Source organism: Paroedura picta, chromosome 5 (assembly GCF_049243985.1).
Source record: "Paroedura picta isolate Pp20150507F chromosome 5, Ppicta_v3.0, whole genome shotgun sequence".
NCBI classification, from domain to species: Eukaryota; Metazoa; Chordata; class Lepidosauria; order Squamata; family Gekkonidae; genus Paroedura; species Paroedura picta.
Window position 1 is genome coordinate 109,536,555 of NC_135373.1, and position 25,771 is coordinate 109,562,325.

The 25,771-nt window shown below is 48.5% G+C and overlaps 1 protein-coding gene across 5 annotated transcripts in view; it reads left to right on the plus strand.

Moving 5' to 3' along the window:
* The window catches only part of AGK (acylglycerol kinase), a 62,838-nt gene that overhangs the window by 24,878 nt on the left and 12,189 nt on the right, over positions 1-25,771 (plus strand). For all 5 annotated transcript variants that reach the window (XM_077339867.1, XM_077339868.1, XM_077339866.1 and 2 more), the window contains 10 exons: positions 3,898-3,990; positions 5,563-5,595; positions 9,274-9,368; positions 11,536-11,605; positions 13,854-13,933; positions 15,393-15,450; positions 18,553-18,700; positions 20,190-20,287; positions 22,394-22,464; positions 24,808-24,892. In XM_077339867.1, coding sequence (XP_077195982.1) covers positions 3,898-3,990; positions 5,563-5,595; positions 9,274-9,368; positions 11,536-11,605; positions 13,854-13,933; positions 15,393-15,450; positions 18,553-18,700; positions 20,190-20,287; positions 22,394-22,464; positions 24,808-24,892 — 831 coding nt within the window. The remainder of the gene's footprint in view (positions 1-3,897; positions 3,991-5,562; positions 5,596-9,273; positions 9,369-11,535; positions 11,606-13,853; positions 13,934-15,392; positions 15,451-18,552; positions 18,701-20,189; positions 20,288-22,393; positions 22,465-24,807; positions 24,893-25,771) is intronic.

The window sequence follows — 25,771 nt, forward strand, 5'->3', positions numbered from 1 at the left end:
AGCTGTCCAGCATGCATTGTGATGTCTTTCGGCAATAACAGATTGCCCTGGCCGTCTCCCCTTGTAGCAAAGGAGACATTCAGCTCCAGTGGTGGTGCTGGTGGAAATCATCGAGTCACGGCTGACTTACAGTGATCCTGTAGGGTTTGAATGAGCCTCTTGTGGCGCAGAGTGGTAAGGCAGCCGTCTGAAAGCTTTGCCCATGAGGCTGGGAGTTCAATCCCAGCAGCCGGCTCAAGGTTGACTCAGCCTTCCATCCTTCCGAGGTCGGTAAAATGTGTACCCAGCTTGCTGCTGGGGGGTAAACGGTAATGACTGGGGAAGGCACTGGCAAACCACCCCATATTGAGTCTGCCATGAAAACGCTAGAGGGCGTCACCCCAAGGGTCAGACATGACCCAGTGCTTGCACAGGGGATACCTTTACCTTTAGGGTTTGCAAGGCAAGAGACGTTCAGAGGTGATTTGCCATTGCCTGCTTCTGTGTGACAATCCCGACTTCCTTGATGGTCTCCCATCCAGGTACTAACCAGAGCTGACCCTGCTTAGCTTCTGAGATCTAACCAGAGCGGGCTGGCTAGCCTGGGGCTGTCCAGGTGAGCTGAGTTAATGTTTCCTGAGGACTCTTTCTGGACCGCCAGCCATCTTCCCATCTTGTTTAAGGGAAGGCAGGGCCTGTTCATAGTCCCTTTAAGAAACTGAAAATGAGTCCAAGAAACAAGCAGAAGATTATGAGACCAGAAGGGTTTCAAAGTCCACTAGACAGGTAGCTGGAGGCTGTCTCTTTTCCCATGCATCCGGCCTTATTTATGAAGATTGAGGTGATGACCGCTGAGTATTGCCGACAGGGAACCCCCAAACCCCTCAGTCTTGCTTCAGCCCTGGGGCACTTAGCCTTTCAACAATCACCAGTCTTTACAGAAATAGGGGCAGGAGGCCTGGCAGAGCTCTCAGCCTCAGTTCCTGTCTTCCAGCTTGGGGACTGCGCAGCTAGAAAGGGCCACGATGACTTCACTTGAGTATTGATGGCCCTCCAAAGTTGCCTAGAAGACTCTGCATTTTAGGGATGCTAGTTTTTAACCAGTGGAAAGGGGAGAGACTCCCTTAGCCCTGAGAGCTCTCAAGGGAGTGTGGGATTTGCTGTCGGATCTGCAACTGCTCCCCTGATTATGGAAGCTGTGATAACCCTTGGAAGAAAGCCTGCCTCCTAGGCATTGAACAAAAGCACCTGCCATTGCAGCAAAGCCACGGCCTTCTCTAGTCTATATTTCACTTTGTCTATTCAAGAGGTCATAATTTCTGTAAGCTGCATGGTGCCCTGACACGGATAGCCCAGGTTAGGCCACTCTCTTGGAAGCTAGGGTTGGCCCTGGCTAGTGTTTGGGTGGGAGACTTCCAAGGAATATCAGGGCCATGAAGCAGAGGCAGGCAATGGTAAACCAAGTCTGAACATATTTTGTGTATAAAATCCTATAGGGTCACCATAAGTCAGCCGTGACTTGACCACACTTTCCACCGCCAAGGCCAGTGGTATGGTGCTTCTCCCAACGCTTAGATCAAGCAGCCATTCTCAACCTTCTTTTGTCCACGGCCCTTTAAGGAGCTCTTTTCATGTTCCTGGGCCCTGCAGTAGGCTGATCACTTGCACCATGAGCTAGGCTAAAAAAGGCCTAAGCAAAGAGTGAACTAATCATACTCGGAGTACCTTGTCTTATATGCAAGACAGATTTCGAGAACATTCGACCAAGAGAAGCATGTGCGTTCATTTTTTTTTCCTTGAATGCATTCATTCAAGCACGCACAGAGGAACGGATTACGTGATTTCTTTTTCTTTCCCTTGAGGAAGGTCCAACTTTCTAGCAATTAATAACATTGTATGTGACAAAAAGGGGATGGGATCGGTTCAGTTATTGGACCCCCAATAAACCCTTGGGGCTCCCCAAGTCACATTTTCCAGTCTGTGGACCCCTTCCAATGTGCAGGGGGGGGGGCAGATGGTCCCCATTGAGAATGGCCCAGATAGGAGACAATTGCACATCCCTCCTTCAGGCCAAAATGGTCCTATAGGTGGCGCTGTTCCCTTTCAGTAGTACTGAAATGAATGTCTGTGAAGGGCTTTGAAGAATACACATTCTTTGAAAAGGCTCCAGCTGTCCATTAACCCAGCCACCTATTTTACCCAAAGAAATGCTGTATGCACTCCTTTTGTTTTACGAGTTTAAAAACTATTTTACAGCTTCATGCCACTTAAAGGTAAAGGTAAAGGTATCCCCTGTGCGAGCACCGAGTCATGTCTGACCCTTGGGGTGATGCCCTCTAGCGTTTTCATGACAGACTCAATACGGGGCGGTTTACCAGTGCCTTCCCCAGTCATTACCGTTTACCCCCCCAGCAGCAAGCTGGGTACTCATTTTACCGACCTCGGAAGGATGGAAGGCTGAGTCAACCTTGAGCCGGCTGCTGGGATTGAACTCCCAACCTCATGGGCAGAGCTTTCAGACTGCTGCCTTACCACTCTGCGCCACAAGTGACTGCACACCTACACAACATTTAAGTATACAGAAGATGGCAGCACTTTTCTAAGCATGCATATCAGTAATGTGTTGTTGAGCAGGTATATATTGTAAGGATCCCAGTGCTTGGTATTCACTGCTGCGTTTTTGTATACTTGAATGCTTGTGTGTGTAGGGAGACCAGAGCTTGAAACATTTCCCTTTAACTAGGCATTCTTGTGCAAGAGATTTCTGTTGGTCGTGGAGGTCAATAGACTGTTTTAAGCGGGACAGAAATCCAGAAGTCACAACTTAATTGTATTAATTCCAAGACATCAAGGTATTACCCACAAAATGTGTTCCCTGCCCCTGGGTTGGGGGCAGATAGAAGTCTGGTGTGAATTCTGTCATAAATCTTTCAGGTGTAATTTCTTGTGTGAGGGACTAGAACAAATGGTATCGTTCCCTGGAGTGGATGATGGAAGAGGTCAAGCTGAAGCAACCAGACTGCTGCTTTCTCTGTTAGTTGTTGGCGTTTATCCTACTTAATTACACATTTGTTCATCTGCACCCATGAGAGAGAAAGTCCTGAACCTCTGACCTTCCTTCTCATTCATACTGTACTTGTACGAATTGGTTCCTGTCCCTTGGATGAGGATTCATAACAGAAAGATGTACGGTGGGATTCACACCAAGCTCCTCTCTGCTCCAGCTCCTCCATTTTTCTTCCTGCTCCTTTGGGAATCTTCCCTAGAAAAATGTGGACTATGATCAGCTTTTTGTAACTTCTGAAGAAGTCAGGTTTGATCTTCAGAAATTCTTGCTGGGATAAATGTCAGCCTCTCAGGAGTCACAGGCATTCTCTTGATAAAATGGACTAGCCCTCTGGAATTCTCGTGTGGGTACTGTGGACGGTCTGCCAACCAAGGTGAACAGCACCAGAAGTTCAACAACCCCTGTAGAACAGTGGTCCCCAACCGCCTGAGCCCCTGTTCCACTTGCTTTCCCGCCGGTGCCCCTGACTTCCCACTGCCCACTGGGGGGCGCTGCCAGCAGCAGCTGCGCAGTCCCACACCAAGGGGGAGCCCCAGCCATGGCAGCCGCCGGAGAGCACCAAAGGTGAGCCAGTGGCAGAGTGGCAGGGCAGCCCCCGAGGCAGCAGCCGGGGAAGAGGACGAGGAGGAGCCGTGGCCCGGTACCGATTGATCCACAGACCGGGACCGGTCTCCGGACTGGGGGTTGGGGACCGCTGCTGTAAAGCATGCCCCACTTTAGTAGGCAGGAGCTTTTTGTACAAATGCTTCTCCACAAACCTGGGCCTAGAGCAATAGTATGTGCTGAAATGCTCCCGCAAGCAGACCTTCTGTAGCTAACACGCTGTTTCTGGTCTCCACTTAATGTTTCAGACAGATTATGAAGGACAAGCAAAGAAACTGCTGGAGCTGCTGGAAAACACAGACATGATCATTATTGCTGGAGGGGATGGGACCGTACAGGAGGTACTGTAAGGATACTGATTATGGATGTGTAATATCTCCCCACCACCATGCCTAAGTCCCACGGGCAGCAAATAAATAATACCTGGCTGTTGTTATGAAGAAGCTTTTCAGGGACCTTTTGTGATAACTGTATCGTTGGAGGAGGGATGTTTGCGATGATCTTAAAGATTTGGCTGGGGCAGATAGTTTCAGGGCATAGGCTATGCATTTGGAGAGAGAGCGTCTCAGGTAGGCAGAGCGAGCTCGGTGGGGATCCTGTCATCTGGCCGTGCTTCATAATACATTCCTTTCAGCCTTCTCACATTTTATCCGTGCCGACTTTTGACGATGCTGCTGTCTGCCATACGTTGTCCCAAAACTGAGCAGCTGTCACATTCTCTCTACTGCATGTTACCAGCAGAAGGCATGCCTCTGTGCTTGGCAAACGTTTAGGAATGTATGTTTTCAGATCCCTTTCTGCTGTCGCTCCAGCTATTTTGCTTGCTGTGTCTCCTTGAGCATAATGAGCTTTTGCCACTCGAAACATGAGTTTTGCATAGGAAACAACATTTGAAAATGAGTGCACAGCAAGTTCGCCTTTCCAAAAGCACATCCACGTGGAACCCGGCTTCCTCTTAATAGCACAGAGCATCTTCCCAGGGGAAAGACTACACCTGTCTTTGCAAGGAGCATTTCCATTTTGCACTTGTAGTTGTGTACAGAAGAAGAAGAAGAAGAGAATTGGTTCTTATATGCCACTTTTCCCTACCTGGAGTCCCAAAGTGGCTTACAGTCACCTTCCCTTTCCCCACAACAGACACCCTGTGAGGCAGGTGAGGCTGAGAGAGCCCTGAGATTACTTCTCAAGTGAGCCCAAGGTCACCCAGCTGGCTGCATGTGGGGGAGCAGGGAATCAAACCTGGCTCTCCAGATTGGAATTCTGCACTCCTAACCACTGCGCCAATCAGTCGTTGCACCAAGACTTCCACTCATGCACAGACCATCCTCTCAAGCCTTGCTGTTTCTCCTGGGATGTACCCTCTGCCTATTGATTCTGGTCTCTGGAAACTGCATTATGTGTTGCATGAAGACTCCCCAGGGTATTAGACTGGAGGATGCATGGTACAGCAACCTTGCGGAAGCTGGTCTGGGTCTCCTTGAGGCTTGCATGGAAAGTCCCCTGAAACCCTGTGTAAGCTGTCTTGTGTTCATGGTGCAAGAAGGCTGGGCTGTAAAAGCAGTATATATATAATTTTTACCATAGATGCTTGTACAAAACATGCTGTTAACAGCAAAGCTAATAGTGACAACAAGTTGGAAGTAGAAAACCTAACCAGTTGTAGACTCCCGTCTCAGGAAATTCCGGTTTGACCATATTGAAGGATAAGATTATAACTTACAACCATCTAGGTCAGGCTTTCTCAACCAGGGTTTCAGCTTGAGTCCTACCAAAGCATCCAAAAATCTTAAGATTGTTTTCTATTGGAGGTAGGCAATCCAATGCAAAAAGGGAAACGACATATTTTATATTAAACCCTGTTTGTTTTAGGAGTGAATCCTTTCTCAAGTTTTATTCTTCTCCCCCCTTTCCAGGTAATAACTGGACTTCTCCGAAGAGCGGATGAGGTGAGTTTTTTAAAATTTCTGCTGCCTTCTAAGTGGAAGGTTATATGACTGAATGGTCCTCCTTCTTGTAACAGAGCTTCAGAGAGAATGGCTCTAGTCGTTTTCTTTTAGCAGGGATTTGTTGTATTTATGTAGTTAGTTTATTCATTTATGCCCACCTTTCTCCCCAGTGAGGGGAGCCAAAGCAGCTTACATAATTCTCCTCTCCTCCATTTTAGCCTCACAACAACCTTGTGAGGGAGTACAGTTTGAAGTGGTTCAGCCCGGATATGAGTTGATCATGTAGTTGAGAAAGTAGGCCTTTGCCGTGGAATCTGTTTATTCATTTAAGTCCTGCCTTTCTGCCCAGTGAGGGGACCCAAAGCACCTTACATAATTCTCCCCCATTTTAGCCTCACACCAACCCTGTGAGGGAGCAAAGGAGCACACGGGAACTCCTAAGTATAGCTCAGGCTGGATATGAGTTGATCACCTCAGCTGAGAAAGGGGTAGTCAAACTGTGGCCCTCTAGATGTCCGTGGACTACAATTCGCTGGCAGGGGCTCCTGGGAATTGTTGTCCACGGACATCTGGAGGGCCGCAGTTTGACTACCCCTGAAGTAGGCCTTTGCCCTGGAACCTTTCCCATTCCAGCTGCAGAGAGTGGCTGCAATAGAAAAGCTTGATTCAAGTCCATTGATACCTTAAAGAGCAATTAAGATTTTGGGGATAGGAGCTTCTGAAAGTCAAAGGTCTCTGAAAGTTTATACCCCTCAAAATCTCGTTGATCTCTAAGATGCTACTGAACTCGAGCTGTTTCCTATTATGATTTTTGAGAATCCGGGTACACTTGATGGGGTATCTAAGTGCAAAAGGCCTGTGAACAATGTGATAGTTATAATAATATAATAAAATTTTATTTTAATGCCGCCCTTCCAGAATTGCTCAGAATTTCTATATAGAAAAAATTTAAAATGTTGTAAATCCACTAAAACCCCAACTAAAAATTCTGGACAGGAGAGTTTCAGCAACTGGAGCCACTCTCTCCGTGTAGGGGTTAGGAGCGTGCCAGGTTATGGGGCTTGCCAGGTTATGGGGCTTGCCACAGCCCTGATGAAGCTATTCTGACCAAGCAGTAATATCAGGGCTCTCTCAGCCTCACCCTCCCTCACAGGGTGCCTGTTGCAGAGAGAGGAAAAGGAAGGCGATTGTCAGCCGCTTTGAGACTCCTCCTGGTAGAGAAAAGCAGCATATAAGAACCAACTCTTCTTCTTTTAGTGGCTTAGCTCTGTCTTGCAAGTTCTATGGAACTGATTGAGGTCCCACAGGGCCTTGATCCCTCCTGGGAGTGCATTCCACCAAGCTGGGGCCAGGATAGATAACTGAATAATAGAAACTGACCCCCCCCCCTCCCATTTGCATAGACCTAAAACGGCACCCGTTAGGGCTGTGTGCACATTCCTGCTCTTAAGCAAACTTTAGGGGAGCTTAATGTATGCATTGCCTGGGATGCGTTTCATCAAGCACACAAGGGCTGCTTGTTAAATGGAACTGTATTCCAACATGTCTTATCAGGAACTGGCAACGGCAACAAAAAAAGGCAATGTAATGATTCATTCGAAGATCTGAGGAGGCTGTTACTGGCCAGAATTGTGCTTTGCTGTACAGAACGACTTTGCCTTCTTACGGAAAGACAAAATTGTGTTTCGGCATCAGTGTAAAGAAATTACATTTCCGTCTGAACATTTTAAGCCTTCAGAACCTCTGTAGTTTGAAAGGAGGCTGGGGGGGGGGAGGAAGAACACGCTGGGACAGCATCGCTATTGAATGGAGCCCATTCCACAACCTCCCCCCCGCCCCCCTCCCCATTGCAGTCACTTTGGAATGAACCGGAAATGGGCAAGGGCTGTAGAGATTTTTCGGCTGACCTCTTGGTCCCCACTCCAGTCGAATATATTTTTTCCCTAGCTGGGTTACCGCAGGAGCAGAGTTGCTTGCTTGCTTCCACTTCTCACACATGGGGTCCAGCATCAGGCTCTTTGGATAGCAGCTGTTGGTCAGCGACACTGGAAAATGGTACAACAGAATGTGAGCCCAATAGCACCTTTAAGACCAAGAAAGATTCGTTCAAAGCGTGAGCTTTCAAGTGCATGCCCTCTTCCTCAGACAAAAGGGAACAAGGGTCATAAGAGTACAGATATAAAGAAAAGGTAAATTAGAGGCAAATGAGTAAACTATGTCATGCTATCCAAATTCTGCAGCATAATAATTCTTTGCTTAAAAAGGTAACCAGTCCTTTTGAGTTCGGTTGCAGTTCACAAAAACATTGGGGAAATAAAAATGTCAAGGTTAGTAATTAATGGCAGACACTTTCCCAATTGTGAAAAGAAATAATTAAAGGAGACTAGTTGCTTGCCCCGTCCATCTCCCCCCCCCCAAAGCATGGAAGCATCCCCACAAGTGACAAGGTGCTCAGTTTGTTATTTTGTCCTGAGACCAGAGCGTTAGAGTCTGAATTACATGGGCTACCTTCACTTCTGTGCTCTCACACACTTATACTCACAAGGTATTATGGTTAAAAAAAATCATGGTGATTTGCTGGAACACTTTGAGGGGCCCTCCGGAGGGTGGGGGTGGGTGGGAGATGGGAGTTCATAGAATCATAGAGTTGGAAGGGGCCATAAAGGTAAAGGTATCCCCTTTGCAAGCACCGGGTCATGTCTGACCCTTGGGGTGACGCCCTCTAGCGTTTTCATGGCAGACTCAATACGGGGTGGTTTGCCAGTGCCTTCCCCAGTCATTCCCGTTTACCCCCCAGCAAGCTGGGTACTCATTTTACCGACCTCGGAAGGATGGAAGGCTGAGTCAACCTTGAGCCGGCTGCTGGGATTGAACTCCCAGCCTCATGGGCAGAGCTTCAGACTGCATGTCTGCTGCCTTACCACGCTGCACCACAAGAGGCTCTATGGAAGGGGCCATACAGGCCATCTAATCCAAGCCCCTGATCAATGCAGGATCAATCTTGATAAGTACCTGTCCAGCCACTGCTTGAAGACTGAAGGTGGCCTATGCTGTGCCCCGTGAAGGAGAACAAATTCCAGCCCACAGCTCATGGCAGGCCACATCTCCAGAGAAAGGCAGATCTGTGGTGCAGATCCCCGAAAGCTTTTCCTTGCATCTGGAGACTTGTTGCAGAGGCAAAGATGAAAAATTGTCTGTTTTATCAAGGGTTCTTTAATTGGTACCGAATAGCGATTTACAGGGTTGCTTTTTGAACGTCGTTCTTGTTGCCTAGTTAAAGGAAGGGCGATCGGAGTCATTCGTTGCCTAATTGTGTGCTTTCGCTTGGCGATCCGCTCGGGCGGAGCACAGCTGCGCTTCGGCTGATTTCCGCTCTTTGGAAGGTGGCAGGTCGCGGGAGAGAATCCACGCGTCGCTTGGAGAGGATGTGCCAGCCTCTGTGTGTGCAACAGGGAACCTAATGCCTACAGAAGGCTGCTTTGTGGCCACTTGGCACCCTGGCCAAAGAGCCTGACGCTCCGAGTCCTTATTCATCACGGCCTCTGAGGAAGTGCCTGTCCCTGCATGCCAAGGGGGGCTTGGTGGGAGGGGTGATCTCAGGCACAGCTGTGTTCTGCAGAAAGGAAGCCTCATTCCGCCAATGCTGATGCCGTTTCTTTCCCCTGTGTTCCTTTCCAGGCATCCTTCAGTAAGATCCCTATAGGATTCATCCCCCTTGGGAAAAGGAGCACCTTGAGTCACACACTGTATCCTGAGAGTGCAAACCAAGTCCAGTGAGTTTGTGTGCCGTTCTAGAAGCTGTGCGAGCCGGTTAGCGGGGTGAGGCTGTGTTACCGGATAGAGTGTTGGGCTAGGCTCTGGAAGACCCAGGTTAGAATCTGCTTTTCCCCCCTGGAATCTTGCTGGGCAGCCTTGGGCACAGTTGCCCATTCTCGGCCTGCTCTACCTCATAGGGCTGTTTTGAGGCTGAAACGTAGGAGAGGAGAACCAGGGAAGCTGCTTTGGGTCCCCGATGGGAAGAGAAGCGGAGTGTAAATGAAACCTCTTCAATAGGTTAGCAGAAAGGGAGGGAGAAGCAGGTGTGGATGGTGGATAGAGACGCTGTTGGGTATCCAAAGTGGATCTGCCATCCCCAGTTGGGCTGACAGGTCCAGAATGAAGATAATTCGGCATGTTTTGCCCAGCAGGGTTATTTAGAAATCTCCACTGTCAGGAGATTGGGTCTTGAGCAACGTGGCCTCCACGACAAAGGAAATATAATACCAGTTTGACACCACCAGTTGCCATTTTAAAGGGGCAACTTTAACACCTCCCATTTGGAACTCTGATAGTTCATCATAAGAGCAATATTAATCTTACGGGTCTAATACAGGCCAGCTTGACACAGCTAGTTTCCATTTTAAGAGGGGGAATCTTAATTTTAAGACTTCCATTTCACTAGTCTTTAAAATATATATCTAGTATTAGACCCGTAAGATTAATATTGCCCTTAAGATAAGCTATCTGAGTTCCAAATGAGAGGTGTTGTGCCAGCTGGCCTGGAAGAAAACCTTATCCAAAGGATGCCAGCCAAGTTTCTGACAAACAGAATGTGAAGGAGTTGCCATCAGCAAGCAGTCCTCTGTGTGGACAAAAGGAATCCACTAGCAGCCACGGAAGGCCCGGGCCAAAGGCAAATGATAACACTGCAACCTGGATTCAGTGATGCTTAAGCAGGAGTAGCCCGCCGGACCCTTGCTGGGTGCTCAGGGCCAGCTCTCTGCCCAGGCAGCCAAAGCACTGGCGCTACCACATTGGCCAGCGGTGCGGAAGAAGGCAATAAGCGTGGCTGATGCCCATGATCGATTGCGCAGCCACCAGCTGAGCCCAAGGCTAATCTGCGAGATCCTGGCAGTGCCTTTGGGAGTTGGCGTGCTCCGAGCATGTCTAACCAAGCACGACTCTCTCCGCCACCCGCAGCCTTTTGTCTGCCAACTCATCAGCAGCTTCACAGATAGGCACTGCGTTCCCCGGTTCTCGCAAACTTCTGTGGATTAGAGGCTGGCTCCATCCAGTGTGCGTGAACTGGTAGCCCAGTCTGAAGAAGACCCTCCGTTGGGCTTTGCCCAGGCTAACGCTTGAACTCCACCCAGTCACTGATCCTTGTAGGGTTATAATGGTGCCATTGAGGAAGTGTTACCCTTGGATGGGATTCCTGAACTGGCAAGCCCGATCTCGGAAGCTAAGCAGGGTAGACCCCAGCTACTGTTTAGATGGGAGACCACCAAGGGACGCTAGGACCATGACACAGAGGCAGGCAATAGCAGACCACCTTCGGACATCCCTTGCCTGGCTGCCAGACAGTCCTAGGAGCTCCTGGCTACATTACACTTGTGCCATATGCTGAATACATGATTAAACAAAACTCAGGCAGGAGATCTTCAAGGAATACCAGGACTGGTGTGCAGAGGGAGGCAACAGCAAACCACCTCTGCTCAGCTCTTGGCTTGAGGGGAGTCACTATAACTCAATTGCAACTTGGCAGTGCTTCATTCTTATTGTATTGGTCTTGACATTTCCTACCTGGGGTGGGCAGGGCGAGTTAGAAGTTTTAAACCCTACAGGTGCATGAAAACCACAGTCCGCACATGGAGACCCTGTAGGGTTTTCACGGCAGAGGTGGTTTGCCATGGTCTGCATTTGCCTATTGACCCTGGACTTCCTGGGTGGCCTCCCATCCCAAGATGAGCCAGGGATCTAATGAGATGGGTTGGGCCTGGGCTATCCAGGTCAGGGCAGATGTGGTGTTTTCAGCCATTCAGCCTAGTGCCCTCATAATTCCTTCAGGGCCTCCCTCAGGACTCTTTCCCAGCCTTGCTGCCCGAGTGCCTCCTTACCTGGTCAAGTTGATGTTTGCACGCAAGACCTTCCGCCCCTGAGCTGTGTGCTTTTCTTTCTCAGACACATCACTGAGGCGACACTGTCCATTTTGAAAGGAGAGATGATGCCTGTTGATGTTTTACAGATCAAGGTATCAGTACTTTCTTAGCTACTCCTTTTGTCCTGTGTTGAGGGAGCGGGGCATTGTTACACGGACGGCTTTGTGCCTGCACCTTCTGCGTGTTTCTACAGAATCCATAGCTTACCCAAAGAATTCTTGAAAAGCACCCCTAATCTGGGGAGGAAGAAGTAAGGGAAGAGTGGTGTCCGTCTAGCTGGACAATGAGTTTGCTGGCAATCCAGAATAAGGGTCGTGTGCACGTCAGCAGTGTGGGAGCATCTGCTAGGGTAGCGGTCCCCAAACTTTTTAAGGTTGAGGACTGCCTCCGGAGGTGGTGAAGAGCCGGTGGCCCAGGTGCTGTGCATGCGCGTTAGCGCCCCCTGGTGCTCCGCACGTGCGCATTTTCACCACCAGGGAGCGCTAACGCGCATGCGCGGGAGCTCCACACCTGCGCGTTTGTGCCCGCCGGCGTGCCGACAGCTGTGCCTGCATCTTCCCCCCCCCCCCCCCAGCTCTCACAGCAGAAAACTAGCTGGGCCGCGAGTGAAGCAGCCTGGTGAGCTTCTCTCTGCGGGGGGGGGGAGGGGGGAAGGCAGGTGTGGCAGCCCGTCACTGAGGGCCACGCACCGGGGGTTGACAACCCCTGTGCTAGGGGATGTGCCTTTTGTTCTCTTTGCATATAATAGGTATGGCCCTTGGGAAGTCCTACTGGGGGTAATTCAGAGGTCTTGGCCCATCTTCTTCCCAAGCTACAAGTAGCCACGCTGTGAATGAAATCAGAGACTTGTCATCTTCCTGTAAAAACTTCCCTTTTCATCAGTTTTATGTAGTGGCTGTTACTTTAACTAGATAGTAAAGTTTTGTTTTGAGGAATTAGGCATATGAGAGAGGGGTAGCTTCGGGATCTTTTCACCAATTGATGCTCTGGGGCCCTTCCCTGTGAGTAGTCCAAACGGGAGGAAAAAATGAAAATGATTTTTTAAAATTGAAAAACGGAATTTCAAACTAACATACACGCACCTTCATGCAATCCACACACCTTTTATGCAGTTTAAACCAAACACCAGAGTTGAAAGTAAAGGGATGGAGGGAGGATTTTGGAGGCAGAGAAAGTTTTATAGCTACCTGTCTGGCACAGATGAAACCATAAGAAAAACACAGGGCGTCGAGCACCCTGGACGCATGCAGAAGATATCCTGGAGGCTGGCAAGCGAAGCACACTGAAGTGTTCCAGCGCTCATGTAAATATCCAGTTTTGCCTTTGAAGATTGAGGAGGGTACTTTGTAGTTCCTAAACCCACCAAATGGAGATGTTTTGATGTGGGGTGTAAAAATCAGAAATATCCGAGATGGGCTGAATAAAAGACAAAATGTGTTTTTTCCCCAGGCTTAAGATCTCTATATCGCTGTTTCTCAGAAAGAGGGGTCCAAAGATGTGTTTGTAGCCCCCTGAAATAAACAAAATGATGAGGGTGGGAGGAGGTCCTGTTAGGTCAGTTAAAGGAAGGAAGCTGGGATGCTTGGAGGTAAAGGAAGGAAAAGGTGCTAGCAAGCATTCCCATTGTCCTGCAGATTCCAGGAGAGGAAGGCGGAGGAGAATGTCAGCACTCCTCAACCCTCTGAGCTGCCTTGTGGATTGGGACTAAAACTGAAAGACTCCTGGAGACCTGGCACTGGTCTAAACTCTACATTTCCCCCTCTTTCTTCAGTGTATGTTTACTGTGTCATAGTAACATGGGTGCTACTCTGTATTCCAGCTACAGATGCCTAAAGGTAAAGGTATCCCCTGTGCAAGCACCGAGTCATGTCTGACCCTTGGGGTGACGCCCTCCAGCGTTTTCATGACAGACTCAGTACGGAGTGGTTTGCCAGTGCCTTCCCCAGTCATTACCGTTTACCCCCCAGCTAACTGGGTACTCATTTTACCGACCTCGGAAGAATGGAAGGCTAAGTCAACCATGAGCCGGCTGCTGGGATTGAACTCCCAGCTTCATGGGCAGACAGCTTCAGACAGCATTTCTGCCGCTTACCACTCTGCACCACAAGAGGCTCATAACAGATGCCTATACACACACACAAACACACACACAGCCTATGGCTGAAGAGGTACAGTCAAACTTACTCCATGAAGCATTTATCTGTTCTTTCTGTTTCAGTATGAGCCGTTTATTTAGTGGTTGCTGTTTTGTTCAGCCCCATTTTAGGAGATCGGAGGTTAGTGTAACTAATGGACTGCTTACAATAATATGCTGCTTGTTTTCTTTTTTTTCCTCTACAGGGAAACAAAGACCAGCCGGTGTTTGCTGTAACGGGGTTGAGATGGGGCTCTTACAGAGACGCAGGGGCAAAAGTCAGCAAGTAAAGGCATCCAGGGTTGCTTTCCTTCTGAGTTCTCTCTTCCTCCTGTGCTGGCACCGGCTGCTGTTCTTATCTCTCTCTGCCTCAAACAGTAGCTTGCAGTTTTCCCTGTTTGGCATCAGGCTTAGCGGGGGATTCTCTCTAAAGTCCGGAAGGAGCTGGCTGATAGAACAGCAACCAATAGGCTGGGCGTTATTCCCATAATAGCACCGATTTGGGTTTGGCACCGCAGCAAGCAGCTTCTCTCCTCCTTGGGCTGCTTATGTGCAAACGTGAGCATAGGCTTGCAAAACCATATGGTCCACTGTGTTGTAGAACAAAACATGTGTTCCCAGTGTATTGCCTGTGGGTTCCTAACACGTTCCAGGCATTCATCAAGCGCCTTTAGAATGTGGGTGGGGCTACGAGGGGCTTTTCCCCGACAAGCCTTCTGGCTGAATAGACTGAAAGGCATCCCATTAAACAGAGCTTCTGCCTGAAATGTTGACCAGTTACAGTTCGAGTTACAGAAAAACTTGATTCCTGATCATTTGTGGTTGGTTCAACTTCCTCCAGCAACCATTTTATGACTCCACCCACTGTGGCAGCCATTTTGTGGTTGCGCCTGCCATCTTCTGTCAGAATTCCAAAAGTGCCCATAGGTGTCAAACCCAGAATAAATTTTATCTCCCTCCTAAATTGACCCAAAGCACAAAGAGTTACTTAGAGTCTGGATTAGATCTCTGGTTCATGTGCATTGACGACAGTTGAAGACACTCCTGCATTTGGAGCCTGCTGAAGTCTCCAGTTTCATGGAGAAAGTCTACATTTCCACCAGATGCAACTGTCAGTAGCGTGGAATTTTCTATTTCAGACATTTTTATGCCGTCTTTCCACCAATCATAAGTTCCTTAAGGCAGCAAACAATAAAAGGCATGCAAACAAGATTTAAAACACAAATAAATTCATCAAAAATTAAAAACCATTAAAACAAAACTCATAAATTGGTAAGAATCAGTGAAGAAACACCAGACAAAATGCTTAAAAACTCTCACCTACTGGCAGAAGGCAATGATAGAAAGAGACAGACAAAAATTATGGAATTTTTGTGCCACAACCAGAAAGGTTTTTTGTCTTGTTGCCACCCATGTAAATGGATAGTGGGAATGCTTGAAGCAGTGGCCCCCAAGATGACCCTAGTAGCCACATAAGTTCATACAGAAGGAGGTGATCTTGCTCCATGTGTCATGAGCACTTCAAGGAGTGGCCACCATAAAACTTGTGAGTTTTGTGATGCATTTGCTAATCTCCATTCACTGTCATAGACCCTCTGCAAGGTCTGTGGAAGGCATTTATGGAGGTAGATCTTTTTCACACTCTCCATTCCCAACCCAGTGCAAAGATGAGGCTGCAAGAAAAACCTTTTAGTAAAAACTGCATCAAGAATTTATGGTGGTTTTTCTTTCTTTTTCTTTCCCAGGTATTGGTACCTTGGCCCTCTGAAAACTAAAGCAGCCCACTTTTTCAATACGTTAAAGGTAAAAGTGCTTCCCAGGGCCGGTTGTTTTGATGTTGTGGTATTGGGAGGAAGGTGAATTGCCATGCCCACTAAGTATATGTAGCACCGTTCAGTTACAGTGTCCAAAGCTGTGTCTGTGTGAAGTCCCAGGTCAGTGTCCTCACACAACCCAACCCTTGCAGGTTGGTGGCGGCCATCACACTGTGAGGAAACTCGGGAACCTTCTTAAATGCAGTTTATTTTTCATTCATATGCGTGCTCATGACCAAAAAAAGAGAGAGAGAAGTTTTGAGAGAAAAAAAGTCTTCTCAGCCTTCAGAATGAGGTGACGGGGAAAGACAGAACAGCGAACTGAGGGAGTAGCACCTCTCCTCCTGGTCTTGTGATTCTTTTGGCGGGAAGATGCCAGAGGGAGGGAGGGCAGTCCTAAACTTTGGAAATCTCTGCAGCTTCTGTGCACAGAAGAAGAGTTGGTGTTTATACCCCACTTTTCACTGCCTGAAGGAGTCTCAAATTGACTTACAATTGTCTTCTCTTCCTCTCCCCACAACAGACGCCTTGTGAGGTAGGTGAGGCTGAGAGAGCCCTGAGAGAAACTGTTCTGTGAGAACAGCACTATCAGGGCTGTGACAAGCCCAAGGTCCCCCACCTGGCTGCATGTGGACGAGGAACGGGGAATCAAACCCGGCTCACCAGATTAGAAGCTGCCACTCTTAACCACGACACCACGCTGGCACAGAAGACTACATGATGAACAACAGTTACAGGCAAGGGCAGCCTCGTTTTCAGCTCTTCACATTTCCACGCAATAGGCTTGTCTTCTTTGGAAGGCCACTACTAATCAGTAGAGATGACTGTAGGCTGCAGGCACTAGAGACCTGCCCCGACACAATGGCAGTCTCATGCCTTTCTGTCATGTTCAAGCGGTGCTAGAATTTGTGTTATTTGCAGAAGGGAGCGTAGCCCTGATCGATCCAAAAATTGGTCCTCAGTACTGGGCTGATTTGAAGCCCCTTTAGCACTGACTGCCATTGGACGGCAGAAACCGCACGGCTTGAAGCGCATCGTGCCAGATCGCAACTGAAATAGGAGTGCCAGGGCACAAGCTGCTGGAACGTAGCGGAAGGGCGAAGAAAGATGCTACGTGCCACGGAGACCCACCAGAAGCGGCTCCCGACTCCCGGCTGCCTTCCTCCTGAGCAGCATTCTCCGGTGGTTTTGTTATGCTAATGCTGCGTCCTGAGGTTTATTGCATTGACGTAAGCAGCGCCTATAAATAGAGCCTCCAGGACTGTTGATAATCTGCCTCTTCCAGCCAGCCTGCCTTCTGTCGCTAAATGAGCAGAAAGGTTAATTGCTCTAGTTTTAAAGTTCTCCAGCACTGAAGGGTTTGACATACCCGTTGAAGGGGCCACGTTTACCGCCCCCCCCCCCCATTCACACCTCTCTCCTGATTCCCCAGACAGATAATGCTCCACGTCGCCTTCCCTTGAAATGCTGCAGCATCAATCACTAAGGACGGGCTTTATTAGACCGATGAGAGCGACTTGCGTGAGAAGCTTTGAGGGGAGAATGTCAAGGGGAGCTCCTGTCCTCTGCTTCTCTCCTCCCACCCGTTCCCCCAGCAACTCACAATCCTGATCAAACCTTATGTACTTTGTGACGTAGAGTCAGTTGCTTGTACCTTTGGCTCTATATGTCCAGCCTTTGTGGAGTTCTTATTTTCCACCTTGTCCTCGCAACAACCGTACGGAGCAAGGATCGGACGCAGAGGGACTGGACCACAATCAGCTGAGGGGCGATCAGATCCCTGTGGGATCTTTCTTGACCAGGGTTTCGTGAAACCCTGGGGTTTCTTGACAGTTCTGGAAGGGTTTCCTGAATGGGTGGGAGTTATTTTATTTATAATATATTTTAAAGATTTGTCTGAAACGACCCGTGATATGATATGTATATATGGTCATGTTGACCCACCCACCCCCTTCCCAAAATGGCCAGTGATGGGCCTGGAGGAGGTGGGAAGGGAAGGGGTCACGGATGGACGTGTACCCAGCTATGCTTCCCAACCATATTCTGCATGATCACACCACTTTGGGGGTTTCTTGAGGCCTGAAGGATGTTTCCGGGGTTTCTCAATGGTAAATAAGTTGAGAAAGGCTGTTCTAGTCTAACACTGTAGCCACAAAGCAACACACGCTTTCAGTCTGTGTCAGCTACAGCAGCCAGTTATTACTTAGCAATGTATAATGACAGCACTTGTATTTACCAAGCTGGGAAATCTGTCCGCTGCCTCTCCAGAAACCCATTGGACTCGTGTCTTGTGGCACTGAATTCCGCAGGAGGGCTGTGCGAAGTTTGGCAATGAAAGGGCTGGTTGTTTATCCCTTTGAGTGCCAGTTTGGTGTAGTGGTTAGGAGTGTGGACTTCTAATCTGGCATGCCGAGTTTGATTCTGCGCTCCTCCACATGCAGCCAGCTGGGTGACCTTTGGCTCACCACGGCACTGATAAAACTGTTCTGGCAGAGCAGGAATATCAAGGCTCTCTCAGCCTCACCCACCTCACACGGTGTCTGTTGTGGGGAGAGGAAAGGGAAGGTGAATGTAAGCCACTTTGAGACTCCTTCGGGTAGAGGAAAGCAGCATATAAGAACCAACTCTTCTTCGTCAGTAATATCAGGGTGATTCTCAACCAACTCACAGGTGCCTGTAATGGGGAGAGGAAAGGGAAGGCAACTGTAATCCACTTTGAGCCTCCTTCAGGTAGGGAAAAGCGGCATATAAGAACCAACTCTTCTTCTTGCATGCTTTAGGATGCTTTGGGCTGATCCTGCATTGACCCGGGAGTTGGACTAGATAGCCTGTATGGCCCCTTCCAACTCTGTGATTCTGTGATTCTTCTTTTACTGATTGACCTTCCTCCGTGCATCACTGAAGCAAGCAGTGACGGTGACCCTCGTGACCTGCCCTGAAACCTAGACAATGTCACATCTCATGTTCCCTGGCAGGGATACCATATCCTTGCCTAGGGGCCGTGTTTTGTCTTGGCTTTATTGTCCCGACTGATCCGTTAGACGCCCTGTCCAATGGAAATTGTGTTTTCTTTCCCCCCTCAAACGTCAAGGGCTGGCCTCAGAAGCATCCAGTCTCCCTCACCTATTTGGGCCCAACTCCAAGGCCTCCAGAAGAGCCAGAACGGAAGACTCAGAGACCTCCTTTACATGTCAGGCTATACAAGAGGCTCGCACAATACTGGGCACCGACTGTAAAAGGTAAGCCGATGTGTGGAAGTTTCTGCTCCCTCTCAGAAGGCTGCGTTGCTGGGAGCGTAGAATCTAGAGCAGTGGTCCCCAACCTGTGGGCTTCGGCCCAGTGCCGGGCCGCGAAGGCCATGACGCCGGGCCGCGGCTCCCTCTCCCCGCCCCCCCCGCAGTAAAAAACTTCCCAGGCCGCAAGCTTGCGGCCCGGGAAGCTTCTTACTGCGGGAGGGCGGGGAGAGGGAATCAGGGCCGGGCTGCGCATCGTGCAGGCGCGGCCCGTGCAGGCCCGATGCGCGGGCGCGGCCCGATGCGCAGGCCCGATGCGCGGGCGCGGCCCGATGCACGGGCATGGTCCGTGCGGGCGCGGCCCGATGCCCTGCCAGTCCCCAGCCTCAGAAAGATTGGGGACCACTGATCTAGAGCAAGGGGAGTTGTAATACCACCTTATCATGCATTGGTTAGATCTCTCATGGAATATTGTGTCTAGTTCTGGGAGCCGCAGTCTGAGAAGAATATAGACAAGCTGGAAGGTTTTCGGAGAAGGGCAACCAGGACGGCTGAGGGGCTGGGATCCAGGCCTTACGAGGGGAGGCCGAGCTTGGAGAGGAGGAGGGCAAGAGGTGGTAGGAGAGCTGCGTTTAACCTGATTCCCTGCTAGGCCAATACGACATGACCTTGTCAGATCCATCAGCTACTTCAGTGAATTTTACAAGTTACTCTGCTTTGTTGGAGGAGGGCAGGATGCTGTTTCTGTTGGTTGCAGAGGAGAGGACACGCAGTAATGGGTTTAAACTTCAAGTACAACGATATAGGCTAGATATCAGGAAAAAAAATTTCACAGTCAGAGTAGTTCAGCAGTGGAATAGGCTGCCTAAGGAGGTGGTGAGCTCCCCCTCACTGGCAGTCTTCAAGCAAAGGTTGGATGCACACTTTTCTTGGATGCTTTAGGATGCTTTGGGCTGATCCTGCGTTGAGCAGGGGGTTGGACTAGATGGCCTGTGTGGCCCCTTCCAACTCTATGAATCTATGATTCTGTGATTTGTTGGCTACGAATGGCCCAGTCCAGTCCAGTTGGGTCACAGGAACTTCAAGTGTTTTTGCAGTATTCCCAGGTATAGTTATAATGCCCTGACCTGGATCGGCAAGGCTAGCTGTGTCTCATGCGGTCTTGGAAGCTCAGCAAGGTCCACCTTAATCAGTATTTGGATGGGAGACCACCAAGGAATATCAGGCTTGCCAAGCAGAGGCAGACAATGGCAAATCACCTCTGGACGTCTCTTGCCTTGAAAACAGTACAGGGTAGCTTATAAGTCAGCTGGGACTCAACGGCAGTTTCCACCACCTGTCTGCTTTGCTTTCTTGCATCTCTGAGCCTTAAATCTGGATGAAATTAAGTCTTGTGGGGTAGCTGAAAAGAGAATGGCCTTGACCTTTGCTAGCATTAATGCAATATTACCTTGTTGTCACTCTCTGCTTAACAATGTTCCCTCTTGGGCTTCAGAAATCCCCAAGGAGGTGACCCCTGAGGCCTGGCAGGAAACGCAGCTGTCAGCAATTGAATTCTCCATCACCACTCAAAACAGAAGCCTTGACCTGAAAGTAAGAGCACAGATGTATGAAAATCAATCCTGCACTTTCTTTCTCATTCAGAAAAGCTTCTGCTTTTTAGGACTCTTTTCAGTTTTATTGGACGGAGGGAGGTGAACCATTGGGCCAAGAAGAAATGTCTTCTGTCAGGCATGCTGTAAATATCATTGGCCTAGTACCTCTGGCCTTGAATGAAAATGACAACCATGTGTGCGCTTGTCTGTGTTTTCCTTTAAAACGCACTGGGTGACAGTTGTGGGCATTTCAGAATGTGAGCCAGGGAAGGAAGGAAACAAGCAAGCACTGATGTGTTTGTGATACTTGATCAGGAATACCTGATGAGTGTGTTTTGTCCCCAAGGATTTGTGCATTTTGCTATTCTATGAGACACGGCAGTGCATTCTGTCTGTGGTTGTGAGCTGGCCTGGTAACTTGGAGCTTTAAAGAGGATTCACCACAAAACCAGTACATAAATCTATCTTTGTTGCTCTTTCATTAAAGCTCCGGCATCTCCATACTCTTCGGGCTGAGTGTAGAACGTCCCTCACAGCAGTGACCCAGAACCTTTAGTCTGGCTGCCCTGAGAGCAATTTTGAGTGAAGGGAAGGTTCTCCGGAATCATAAGAGAGATGATGCTGGTAAACCCCCCACCCCAATTTCAAGAACAAGCTTGTCACACTTTCTTTCTCAAAATATGAAGCTAAAACAGTTACACAGGTTGTGCCAAAGGGAGCTCTTCCTTCAGGCATTTGGTTGAGGCCAACCGAAATCTAGAACACTGCTGGACCCCTGACAAACCCCCCCCCCGCCAGCAATCCATATCCCTGAATTCAACCATGGACCTGTTGATCGTTACTTTGATAAACAGTTATCTGTTATTGTTCTTACCACGATGGTACTGTATATTTTTTCTGATGTAGAACAAGTTCAGTGTATTGTTTATGTTCTACATTAGCGGTCCCCAACCTTTTTCCCGTTGAGGACCACCTCCGGGGTTGAGGGAAAGCTGCCGGCCCGGCCGCGCGCATGCGCATTTTCGCCAGCAGGTGGCGCTAACGCGCACATGCGACAGCTCCGCGCGCGTGCGTTAGCGTCCGCTGGCATGCCGGAGGCCGCGCCAGCCTCTTCCCCCCACTCTCACAGCAAGAAGCTTGCCAGGCCGCGAGTGAAGCTAGGCCTGGTGAGCTTCTCGCAGCACGGGGTGGGGGGAAGAGGCAGGTACGGTTGCTGGCGGCCCGGCACCAAGGTCTTTGCGGCCCGGCACCACTGCGACCCCTGTTCTACATGAACCGCCCTGAGCCTAAGGGGGGAGGGAGATATACAAATAGAATGAATGAATGAACGAACGGCCAGGGTGGGGGTTAACTTGATCATTTGATACTAGCCATGCCCTGCCCCCACAGAAGTCAACTGAGCATTCTGTCAAAGAAGCAAAGAGGCTTTAAGTCCCCCCTCCCCTCTTGCCCTCCCCCCTTTGGAAACATTCAGCCTCCTGAAAAATTCCAGAGAAGTCAAAAACTTGCACGGCCTGTTGATATTTCAGTCGCTTTTCATCAGATGGTATTGCATAGTGCCGGGGTTTGGAAGACGTAATATACTCTTCCTTGGCATAGTACGTTTTCTCCCAAATAAACTGCTTGGTAAAAGGTTTTAATAGGAATAAGCCAATCCACCCCCCCACCCCCCGCTTCAGAACGAGTGATATTCTTGCTTTGAGCGTTTTGTTGTAGTTCCTAAAGAGCTGGGGCCTTGATTGCTTTCACTGTGGAATAGGAGAGTAAAAAGACAGCCTGAATGTGAATGCAAAAAAACAATTTAATCTTCTGAGTTGGTCTTTGGCATACAGAGATAAAGATAAGGGATTTGTGTGTGCCTGGGAGAATGTGCTTGGGTGTATTGACTCTAACGCGACAGTCACCATTTAAAAGCACACACAGGCACTGTTCTCTTTATAGCTCTCTTGTCAGCAAACATTATTTTTTCCCCAGGAACGGGAGAAACTGATCTTTGTTGTTGTTCAGAGGCACAAGGTTGGGCATGTAAATATTTCTTTGAAAGGCAAATGAGACAGTGTGGATAGAAGCCTTGATTTATTCCCTTTCTAAAAATTTCTTTCAGCGCACAGAAGACTTCATGAATATTTGCATCGAGCCGGATACGATCAGTAAGGGAGAATACATAAAAAGAGGGTGAGTGCGGGGGCTTCTTCTCCCTCATCATAGTTCTAACTCAAAAATTTAGGAGTGAAATGCATTTTTCAGCTTTCAAGGATTTGTGTTTTAGCGGCCGTATTTTCTAGGTATCGATGCCATAAAAATCTAATCCCAAACTCATCACGGTGCTTCATTATCATCCAGGCAACATGGCTAACCTTGAATGCTAACTTAACTTCTCCATAATTTCATTATTGATCCATTTAATTGCATGTTGGTTTCAGTATAGAAAGCGACTAGTTAAGAAGTGAATGCATCTGCCACCACTGAGGGTGAAGAATTAAAAGAGAAGCAAGCCACAGCATGTACCTTTTCGTGTCTCACAACAAAGCGTATTCTTACGTGAAACTATAGATTAGCTGTGTATTTCTACGGAGGATTGCTGAGAAGACTTTGCAGTAAAAGCATTGCTGACAACACTGAGTGGTACAATGAAATTTCTATCGCGACCAGGCGCCTGGGATTTCTTGAACCCTAAATTATACCTTTAAAAAAAAAAAAAGTTAATAAGTACTTAAGGCAGCCTTTTTCAACTTGTTTAACATTGTTTGGGCTTTGAGAAACCCCAGAAGTAGCACGACTGTCTAGAATATGGCTGGGATTTGGGAAGCATAGCTGTGTACACACTTACCCAGGGCCCCTCCCCTTTCCACCCCCTCCGGGCCCATCATTGGCCATTTTGGGAGGGGGGAGGGGAATGACATGACCATATTGTAATCTATTTTTTTAAATTTGTTAAACATTTATGACCATATATGGTCATGTCATTCCGCTGCCCAAGGGAGCCCCCGGCAGCCTTGCTCCGCGCGACTGCCGGGGGCTCCCATGTCTAGCGCCCACTGTATTTTAGGTACAGCGGGCTTGATTACTAGTATGGTCATAAATGTTTAACAAATTAAAAAAATAGATTACAATTAATTAACTCCCACCCATTCAGGGGACCCAGGGCTGTCAAGAAAAGCCAGGGTTTATACCCAATCGGCACATTGATCTATCATGGACAGTATTGTCTACTCAGACTGCTAGTGGCTCTCCAGGATCTTAGAGGGTTCTTTTTGACTGGAGATGGTAGGGATTGGATGTGGGAGCTTCTGATTCACAGCCCTCCCCCCTGTTGAGCCAACCTTGGTTTGGGTCTGCCATCGAACAGGATTCACGTCCCTCTCTCTGTTTATTTATTTTTTGTATTTATTCATAGTAATATACCACCCTGAAAAAATTATACAGGAAACATTACATATAACACATAACTAACCAGCCAACCTTGGTTTGGATCTGCAATCAAACAGGAGCCTGGGCAGGCTGCAGGCGTTTAAAGCACCATGCCATGCCGGCCCACTGAAATCAATAGGCTGAAATTGGAATAGCTCTGCACAGGATCACATTGTCAGCCTCTCGTTTCCTGAGCATAATGAGATCTTTGCATCCTCAGATAGGTGAGGGGATGAATGACCAAGTGTTAAAGCCCAGTAGCTTGAAAGTAAGTTGCATTGATCTCAGCAAAACGGGCTTTTGAACTAGTACACATCGCATTCCTTATTAAGCCTGCAACCTTAAGTGTTAAAAGAACTAGGCAGCTCGAGGGATTTGTAATCCATTTTAATTTAGACTGAATTTGCTTCACAGTCCAAGTCAGATCCCAGAATCTGTCCTGGTTCCTCCCCACAGCACTCGATCCATAGCTTTCTCTTCTCATTTGTTTACTGCTAATACACTTGACTTTTTGGCAGAGTTTTGTACTTTGGGCACCAGTTTGGACTGTTCAGGGTTGGGAGTAGAATGAGAGCATTCATTGCCAGCATTTCTTTACTCTCTTGGGCATCCAAACTTTTGCAACCTCTAGGCTATGGATAGTGTTGTTTTGATTGCAACTAGGTAACCCTGCTGATCCTTGCTTCTTTCTGGTGCTCCATGTTAGGGATGGGCACAAACTGGCAGTTTATGAAAAAAACGCTCATCTGTTTGGTTTCAATGGCTCGTAGCCACTGAAACCAAACAACTGAATGGCGGTCCCTGGTGCTCAGCTGTTTGGAAGCCCCTGCTTTCTGCTCCCATTGGGTTTTCATGGGGAACAAAGAACAAGTGTTTAAATGGCTTGGAACCATTGAAATCAAAGGGCGGAGCAACTGCCGCTCAGCTGTTTGGAAATGTCTGCTTTCTGCTCCCGGCAAAAAAGCCCTAGAAGAACCTCTGCTCTGCATACAGACCAGGTTCAGTCCCAGCCTACAAAGCGTTGTGAAGGCAGAAGATTGGTGTCGGTTGTTGTGATTTCTTCTCCAATGCCCTAGTGAACTCTCTTTGCCTCTGTGTTTTGAACAGAAGCCAAAAGCTGCAGGATCCTCACTTATGTCCAGAAGGAAGCCAGTGTCTTCAGGCCAGCAGGTGTATCTTGCAGCTTCCAGAGGTGAGATTACATCACAGTAATAAATTATTATATTTTAGAACTTTACAATTCTCCTAATGCCCCCAGGCATTTCCCAGACAGGGGTTTTGTAAGGTTTTGTTATTATCTTCCACATCTGCTCCAGCATTCTTGATAGATGTTATTTTATTTTAGGCCTCGCCTGCAAGCCCTGTGGAACTGATTCCAGTCCCACCGAGCCCTGCTCTCTCTGGGGAGCGCATCCCATCTAGCCTTGGTTGAAGCCAACTTCACCTCTTTTGGGCTGGGGACCCTGAGCAGATGTTGGTCTGAAGAATGTAGTGCTCTTGGGGAAAAGGGAAAAGGCAGTCCTGTAGGTACGCTGATCCCAGACAGTTTAGGGCTTTAAAGATTAAGACCAACATCTTGATTCTGCAGTGGAAAGCAGAAAAAAAGCTTAGCTTCTGTTTATTACAGGTAATAGAAGACTTGATGTTCACAGAGTTGGGTCATGTCATCAACCTTCATAAGGACAGCTGGTCTTCCTGAAAGGCTTCTTTCAGTGTAAAGGGAAAGTTTCTGTCTCCAAGGGACCCAGTTGAACAGCCAGTTCAGTGTACTGGCTAGGGCGTTGGACACTAGGATCTGGGAGATGCAGATTCAAATCCCCGCTCTGCCATAGATGCAGTCTTGCACTCTCAGCCTAACCTTCCTCACAGGGTGGTTGGGAGAATAAAGTGGAGAACAATCGCGAGCCACTTTCAGTCCCCACTGGGGAAGAAGTAAATAATGAAACAAATAAGCCACCGTATTAACAGCAGATGGCAACCCGAGATCCGATTGAGATGGAATGTGCTGGTGGGGCAAGAGACGCTCAGAGGAGCTTTGCCATTGCCTGCCTCTGAGTAGGGACTCAGGACT